The 9,163-nt window shown below is 43.6% G+C and overlaps 1 protein-coding gene across 9 annotated transcripts in view; it reads right to left on the bottom strand.

Annotated features, from left to right (window-relative positions):
* Positions 1-3,192: 3,192 nt before the first annotated feature.
* Positions 3,193-9,163, bottom strand: part of eef1db (eukaryotic translation elongation factor 1 delta b (guanine nucleotide exchange protein)) — a 44,124-nt gene continuing 38,153 nt past the window's right edge. For all 9 annotated transcript variants that reach the window (XM_078536358.1, XM_078536362.1, XM_078536365.1 and 6 more), the window contains 2 exons: positions 6,250-6,444; positions 3,193-3,283 (listed from right to left, as the gene is read on the bottom strand). In XM_078536358.1, the coding sequence (XP_078392484.1) occupies positions 3,245-3,283; positions 6,250-6,444 (234 nt within the window). In that variant the 3' untranslated portion in view covers positions 3,193-3,244. The remainder of the gene's footprint in view (positions 3,284-6,249; positions 6,445-9,163) is intronic.

Below are 9,163 nucleotides of genomic sequence, written 5' to 3'. Positions count from 1 at the left end.
AGTAGAGAGTTCTAACCACTCTCCATAAAGATACTTTTTGGATTTGTTTTTTTTTTTCCTTTGCTCTTTCATGGGATATGGGCATCACTGGCAAGCATTTGTTGCCCATCCCTGATTTCCCTTGAACTGAGTGGCTTGCTAGGCCATTACAGAGGCTGTGGAGTCACATGTAGGCCAGTCCATGGCAATTTCCTTCCCTAAAGGACATTAGTGAACCAGATGGGTTATTACTGAGACTAGCTTTCAAATCCAGATTTACTGAATTCAAATTCCACCAGCTGCCATGGAAGGATTTGAACCCCTGTCCCCACAGCATTAGCCTGGGCGTCTGGATTTCTAGTCCAGTGACATAACCACTATGCCACCAAGTGTTAGTATATATCTTACAACTGAAAGGTGACCTGTAACTTTCATCGGGTCACAGACCTAAAACCTTAACTTTTTCTGAAAATAGAGACACGTTGCTGAAGCTTTTCATCTCACATTCATCAGGAAAAATGCAAGAATGCCAAATTTCAAACTATCACAACAATTTATACTGCAGGTGCAAAGGGTGCTGATTGGTTGGCAAGTTGACTCTGATTGGCTGAGGCATTGCCATGGAGAGGCAACAGGGAACTATGGGCTCCCCAAGCTTCTGGGTAATTAAAAAAAAGCACACAAGGCTTGAACATATTCCTTTTGTTTGCAGAGAACAGGTTCTGACTTATGCATGTATGTTGCTTCTAGCAAGCGTAAATGTTAAGAGCTTGACCGATTATCTTAAATAGGTTATTAGTTTCTTTCTCCTGACCAATCAATCACCATCCTTTTCTCCTGTATATAAACTGCTGTGAAATTTGGCATTCTTGTATTTGCCCTGATGAATGCAAGACAAGTAGCTTTGGCAACATGTCTCTTTTCAGCTGGTACTTGTTACCCACCCTTCATTTGATATGACTGGGTGGTTTTCTAGGCAATTCAGAGGGCAGTGAAGAAACAAAATGGGGGCAGAGATTATGGTCTGAAATTAATTAACTTCATACCAAAAGCAGAATACTGTGAATGCTGGAAATCTGAAATAAAAAACAAAGTACTGAAAATAATCGGCAGGTCCGGCAGCGTTTGTAGAGAGAGAAACGGAGTTAACATTTCAAGTCCAACATGACTTTTCTTTGAACTGCAGAGGTAGAAATGTGATGGGTTAATGCTGCTGAAAAAGGACGGAGAGGCAGGTGGAGCAAAAACGGGGTCAGGGATAGTTTAGAGGGAGTGGGAGATTAAATAACAAAGATGTCATGGAAAAAAAGGGAAAAGAGAGCTGTAATGGCTGCAGTAAAGAAGTAAAGCGTGGGTCCAGGGTAAGTGTTAATGGCAGAATAAAAGGCAGCTCTTTGAAAGCAAAAACAAGATACAAACTGGAACTTGGGAATAAAAAATTCAAAATGAAGGACAGAGTTCATGGTCTGAGGTTGCTGAGCTCAATGTTGACTTAATTTTGAGTCCACAAGGCTGTTAAGTTCGGAAAAAATCCTAAATCGGAAGGAGGTGCTGTTCCTCAGCTTGCGTTGGGGCTTCACTGGAACATTTCAGCAGGCTGAGGACAGAAATGAGTGTGGGAGCAAGGTGGTGAAAAAAAATGGCAAGCAACTGGAAAGTCAGTGTCATGCTCATGTTTGTGTTTGGTCTCCCATGTAGAGGAAACCGCATTGTAAGCAGCTAATACAATAAACTAAATTGAAAGTACAAGCAATTCGCTGCTTCATCTGCAAGGGATGTTTGGGGTCTTGGACACTGAAGAGGGAGGTGAAAGGGGCAAGTGTTACACCTCCTGCAATTGCGTGGGAAGGGGACTAGCTATTGGGGATTATAGAGGAATGGATATAGAGACAATATGAAGTAAGGGGTAAAATTCTTAACAGGCTGCAGGAGCAGAGGGACCTGCAGGAGCATAGATCATTGAAGGTGGCAGGACAGGTGGAGAGAGCAGTTAATAAAGCATACAGTATCACGGGCTTTATTAACAGTACAAGAGCAAGGAGGTTATGCTGAGCTTATACAAAACACTAGTTAGACCTCAGCTGGAGTGCTGTGTACAGTTCTGGATGCCATGCTATAAGAAGGATGTGAACACATTGAAGAGTGCAGAAGAGATTTACAAGGATGGTTCCAGCGATGAGTAACTTCAGTTATGAAGATAGATTGGAGAGGTTGGGACTTGGAGAGGAGAAGGCTAAGAGGAGATTTGATAGAGGTATTCAAAATCACGAGGAAGCTACATACAGAAGATAGGGAGAAACTGCTCCTGCTTGTAAAAGGATCAAGAACAAGAGGACACAGGTTTAAAGTGATTTGCAAAAGAAACATGTGATGTGAGAAAAAACTTTTTCACACAATGAGTGGTTCGGGTCTGGATTGCACTGCCTGGATGTCTGGTGGAGGCAGGTTCAATTGAGGCATTCAAGAGGGCATTAGATAATTATTTGAATAGAAACAACGTGCAAGGATGCAGGGAAAAAGCAGGAGAATGGCACTAAGTCATAATGCTCGTTCGGAGAGCAGGTGCAGACACAATGGGCCGAATGGCCTCCTTCTGCACTGTAACAATTCTGAGATTCTAGACCAGGGGCTCTCCTGCCTGCTAACCTATCCTTGACCTCCCCCACTTTTGTTCTACCCAACTTCCCTTCCCCTTTATTAAACAGAATGAACCTATCACATTTCTACCTCTCTTCAGTTCCAAAAAGAGTCACATTGGACTTGAAACATTAACTCTGTTTCTCTCCACAGGTGCTGCCAAACCTGCTGAGTTTTTGGTTTTTATTGTTGAACTCAATGTTGAGTCCAGAAGGCCGTAAAGTGCCAAATCAAAAGACGGGGTGCCGTTCCTCGAACTTACACTGAGCTTCATTGAAACAGTGCAGGGAACTGAGGACAGAGAGCAGACTGACAACAGGGCAGAGAATTAAAATGACAGGAAGCTCAGCGTCATGCTTGCGAACTGAACAGTGACTGTCATCCAGTCTGCGACTGAGTTAGAGTAGAGACCACCGCATGGTGAGCGACGAATACAGTCCACTGAATTGAAAGTTGGACACATAAACCACTGCTTCACCCGGAAGGAGTGTTTGGGGTCATGGTCAGTGAGAAGCAAGGAGGTAAAAGGGCAGATGTCACACCTCCTGGTGAGTGCGATAAAGACAAGACGGGACAGATGATTCAATCCCTTCTTTATTCCTTTAACTCTGGAAAGATTCAGCAGTCTTTAGATCTTGTTAAAAGCAGCAACATCAACACTTTGCACCTGAAAATGAACAAAGAAAAGATGTCAATTAGAAGAACCAGTGACTATTTAACCACAAAGTTAAAGATTTTACCACCAGGTTACTGTGGCAACACAGCAGCAAGGAGCAAAGATATACAAAAGTGTAAACCTGCTGAACCGTCAGAATGGATTTAAGATGCAAATTGTGCAACTTGATAACAACAGTTATTAGCCAACAGGGCCTGGTTCTTGGAAATGAGGTGGGCCAAGTAGATCAAGTGTCAGTAGGGAAACATTTAAGAGACGGTGATCATTGTATTGTACGTTTTAGGATGATGATAGGAAAGGACGATAGGCAACCCAGAATAAAAATAATTAACTGGACAAGAACCGACTTCGATGGGGCAAGGATGGAGCTGGGCCAGATAGACTGGAAAAATAGATTGGCAGGAAAAACTAGCTCAGCAAAGGGCTACCAACAAAAATGAATTGGTTTGGGCACAGTCAAGGTATATTCCATCGAAAGGGAAAGGTAGGACAAACAAATCCAGAGCTCCCTGGATGAAAAAGGATTTTGAAATTAAGATAAAGAAGAAAAAGTGTGCTTATGACAGGTGTCAGATAGAAAATACAATTGAGAACCAAGAGGAATACAGAAGGTCCAGAGGGGAGGTGAAAAAGCATATTAGAGAAGCAAAGAGGGATTATGAGAAAAGACTGGCAGCCAACATAAAGGGGAATCCCAAAGTCTTCAATATGCATATAAATAGTAAAATGGTGGCAAAATGAGTAGGGCAGATTAGGGACCTAAAAGGGCATTTACACATGGACAAAGGGGCCATGGCTGAGCCATTAAATGAATACTTTGCACCCATCTTTACCAAGGAGGTAGATGTTACCCAGGCCATGGTGACAGATGAGGAAACTCTGTCACTAGAAGGGTTCAAAATTGATGAGGAGGAAGTGTTGAATAGGCTGTCGGTACTTAAAGTTGACAAGGCACCGGGACTGGATGAGATGCGTCCAAGGATATTGAAGGAAGTGAGAGCAGAAATTGCAGAGGCACTGGCCATAATCTTTCAGTCTTCTCTAGGCTCCTTAGTGCCACAGGGTTAGAGAATTGCAAACATTATGCCCTTGTTCAAAAAAAAGGTTGTAAGAATAAACCCAGCAATTACAGACCAGTCAGTTTAACGACAGTGGTGGGCAAGATTCTAGAAACAATTATTCTGGATAGAATTAATAGTCGCACATTGAAAAATATGGGTTGATAAGGAAGAGCCAGCATGGATTTTTAAAGGGGAAATCGTGTTTAACTAACGGAGTTTTTTTGAAGAGGTAACAGAAGAGGTCGATGAGGGCAATTCTGTGATGGGCTTCGAAAAGGCATCTGGCACAGTACCACACAACCAACTTGTCAGAAAAGTTATTGCTCGTGGAATAAAAGGGACAGTAGCAACATGGATACAAAATTGGCTGAAAAATAGGATGCAGAGAGTAATGGTCAATGGATATTTTTTGGGCTGGAGGAAGGTTTGTAGTGGAGGTCCCCAGGGGTCGGTATTGGGACCCTTGCTTTTCCTGATATATATTAATGATCTAGATCTTGGTACACAGGGGACAATTTCAAAGTTTGCGGATGATACGAAGCTTGGGAGTGTTGTAAACTGTGAGGAGGACAGTGTAGAACTTCAAAAGGACATAAACAAGTTGGTAGAGCGGGCAGATAGGTGGTAGATGAAGTTCAATGTGTGAGGCGATGCATTTTGGTAGGAAGAACATGGACAGACAATATTAAAAAAAAGTTGGAATTTTGAAGGGGGTGCAGGAGCAGAAAGACCTGGATGTATATGTGCATAGATCATTGAAGGTGGCTGGACAGGTGGAGAGAGCAGTTAATAAAGCATTTAGTATCCTGGGCTTTATTAATAGGGGTATGGAGTACAAAAGCAGAGAGGTTATGCAGAATTTATATAAGACACTCGTTAAACCTCAGCTAGAGTATTGTGTACAGTTCTGGGCGCCACATTACAGGAAGGATGTGAACACATTGGAGAGAGTGCAGAAGAGGTTTACAAAAATGGTTCCATGGATGAGAAACTTCAGCTATGGGGATAGATTGGAGAGGTTGGGACTGTTCTCCTTAGAGAGAAGGCGGCTGAGAGGAGACTTGATAGAAGTTTTCAAAATCATGAGGGGGCTGGACAGAGCAGGTAGGGAGAACGAGAGTGCGCGGATTTAAAGTGATTTGCAATAAAACCAAATGTGCCGTGAGAAAAAGCTTTTTCATACAACAAGTGGTTCAGGTCTGGAATGCACTGCCTGGAAGTCTGGTGGAGGCAGGTTCAATTGAGGCATTTAAGAGGGCATTAGATGATTATTTGAATGGAAACAATGTGCAGGAGCACAGGGAAAAGGCAGGGCAATGGCACTAGGTCATAATGCTCATTTGGAGAGCCAGTGGATACACGAAGGGCAGAATGGCCTCCTTCTGTGCCATTAAGATTCTGTGAACAGGGAACAAGTGTGTTCTGTGGGCATAGTGTATCAGAGGACAAGTCAGAGTTGGCTGCACCTCCCAACAAGATTGGTGATGCATCGTGATCACAGGTACAACTCAAGCTGAGCAGATCTAGTCCTGAGTCAACTCCTCCAAGCAGCCACACTTCCATCAAAGGGATAGGGATAAGGTGTCCTCAGCAAGGTGGTGGTGAGCTGCTTTCTTGAGCCACTGCAGTTCGTGTAATGAAGCTGCACCCACAGTGCTGTTATGGAGGGTACTGTTATGGAGGGAATTCGGGAATTTTGACCCAGGAACGATGATGGAATGGCTGATTTAAGTCCAAGTTGGGTTAGTGTGTGAGGGAGATGACGGTGTTCCCACTTAACTCCTGCCTTTGCGTTTCCAACGGGCTGAGGTGGTGCATTCCAAACAAACCCAGCCCCAGCAATGCCCTGAGCTCCACCAACCCACCCGACAGCCAGCTTTACAGTTCAATACTCACGTAATCCTCAAACTTGGTGATTTCTTCCTCCAGCTGATCCGTGCCAACCTTATCATCTTCCACCACGCACTGAATCTGCAGTTTCTTGATCCCATATCCAACCGGTACCAGCTTGGAGCCTCCCCACACCAAGCCGTCCATCTGTACTGTGCGCACGCTCTCCTCCAGCTTCACCATGTCCGTCTCGTCGTCCCACTGTGGAGAACAAGCACGCATCTCAGTATAACTGCAGTCAACCGCACTCACCACAACCAACCTTGACTGACCAAAACCTATGCCCTGGCCTCTCTATGAAGTGTCTACATCGCAGTCACCTGTCAGACGGCCTCAGTGTGATCAATATGCCCCTGTAGGGGGTCACCTGTCCATTTTGTCAGCACCAACTACTCTGAACGAATTTTTATTGTGCCGATTAAAAACTAAACTTCCTGTCGGGGCTACAATCGGGAAGTTACACTCATTCGTGCACCCAAATTTCTTGCTAATTTCATGAATGTGCACCACAATTCAGCGTAATCAATCGGGGTCCAGGAAAAGTGCTGGGTTTGCACCGCATATACACCCCTTTAATAATAAAATTGAAGTTCCAAACCAGCTATACTCATCAGACACTGCATCTTAGACCATGCAACCATGGAAGCTTTAAAAACATTGTGACTTATACTGATGCCATAAAAATGCCTTTAAAGCAACAGAAAATACAGGGCAGATCTCAGCAGGGATTAAAAATAGCTTGAAAAAAATATTAGCACTAAAAACACCAGCAAACGACAGGCTAATGCTCTGGGTACACGGGTTCAAATCTCACCACGGTAGCTGGTGGAATTGAAATTCAATTAATAAAATCTGGAACTGAAGCTAATCTCAGTGATGGTGACCATGAAACTACCATTGATTGTTGTAAAAACCCATCTGGTTCACTAATGTCCTTTGGGGAAGGAAATCTGCCATCCTTATCTGGTCTGGTCTACATGTGACTCCGGACCCACAGCAATGTGGTTGACTGTCCTGTGAAAATAGTATGACAAGGCCCTAGGTTCAAGGGTAATTAGGGATGGGCAACAAATGCTGGTCTTGCCAGCAACGCCCACATCCCATGAAAGAATAAAAAGGAGCAAAACTCCATTGATTTTGTGGGTGAAAGCAGAGCGAGGGAAGAGGCGATGGGGTGGTGAAAGCCACAAGCCGTATGTTGCAATGTACTGCTCGAGGCAGATAAGGTACAGAATGATCTGAAGTGTTTCCCTCACCCTACTCCAGGGTGGGTGAAGCACGTCACTGCCCAACACCCACAGCTCTTATTTTCACTCATAGCGTTAACTGATCTCAGAATCAATTCCCAAGTCTGAATCACGAAATATCACAGCGGGTGGGAAGAGGAGAAAAGTACAAGATCCTGTTTATGCGTTTTTTCTTTGCAAAGTGGTTTCTCTCATTCAACTTTTGAATTCATAGAATCTTACAGCACAGAAGGAGGCCTGTTGATGTACTGTACCCGTGCCAGCTTCTTGAAAGAGTTACCCAATTAGTCCCGCTCTCCTGCGCTTTTCTCTTTTGCATGTATTTATCTAATTCTGTTTTGAACATTATTATTCAATCACCCGCTACCCTTTCATGCAGTGCTTCCAGAACACAACAACTTGCTGTGCAAAAAAAAAAGTTCCCACCCCACCCTGTTTCTTCAATTTGTGTCCTCTGGTTACTGACCACCCCACCCCTCCCCCACCAGTGAAAACACTTCCTTTTTATTTACTTATTAATATTTATTCAAAACAGCTGTTATAATAATACTGGACTTGAGTAATGCTGAAAAAAGAGAGACGCTATCAAAGCTATTTGCCTTGCACTCATCAGGACAGCTCGGAGCAGGGGAACAACAATTTATACTGCATGAGAAGAGTGTGCTGATTGGTTGGCAAGCTTGCCAACAGTTAGCATGTCTTCTTTGCTTTATTTGTTCATGGGGTGTGGGTATCACTGGCTAGGCCAGCATTTATTGCCTATCTCTAAATGCCCTTGGGAAGGTGGTGGTAAGCCACCGTCTTGAACCACTGCGGTCCATATTCTTGACAAATGAAGCCAAATGGGTAGAACTGAAAAACAAAAAAAGGGTAATCACATTGCTGGGAGTGTACTATAGGCCCCCAAAAAGTCAGAGAAACAGGAGAGCAGATTATGTTGGCAAATTTCAGAGAAGCGTAAAAATAATAGGGTGTCAATTGTAGGGGATTTCAACTTCCCCAACATTAACTAGGTTAGTCATAGTGTGATAGGTTTAGAGGGAGCGGAATTCTTAAAATGCATCCAGGAGCTTTTTAAGCCAGTACGTAGAAGGTTCTACAAGACAAGGGGCGGTCCTTGACTTAATTTTAGGGAATGAAGCCAGGCAAGTGGTAGAGATATCAGTGGGGGAGCATTTTGCAGATAGTGATCATAAATCTGTTAGATTCAAGGTTGTTATGGAAAAGGACAAGGATGGGCCAAAAATCAGTGTTCCAAATTGGGGGAAGGCTGATTTTAATAAGATCAGATATGATTCGGCCAGACTGGACTGGGAGCAGCTACTTTTAGGTAAATCTGCGTCAGAGCAGTGGGACTCATTCAAGAAGGAAATAGGGAGAGTACAGGCCAACATATTCCAGTAAAGACAAAGGGTGGGACCAACAAATCCAGGGAATCCTGGATGTCGAGGGATATACAGGGTTGGATAAAGAGAAAAAGGGAGGCGTATGGCAGATACTGAGGGCTCAAAACAGCGGAAGCCCTAGAGTGGTATAGAATATATAGGGGGAACTTAAAAAGGGTGCATGAAAAGACATTGGCAGGTAAAATAAAGGAAAATCCAAAGTTATTTTACAAGTACATTAAAAGTAGGAGGATAACTAGGGAAAGAGTAGGGCCCATTAAGGACCAT

The sequence above is a fragment of the Cetorhinus maximus genome, chromosome 3 (assembly GCF_964194155.1).
Source record: "Cetorhinus maximus chromosome 3, sCetMax3.hap1.1, whole genome shotgun sequence".
Lineage (NCBI taxonomy): Eukaryota > Metazoa > Chordata > Chondrichthyes > Lamniformes > Cetorhinidae > Cetorhinus > Cetorhinus maximus.
This window is presented reverse-complemented; position numbering and strand designations above follow the sequence as displayed.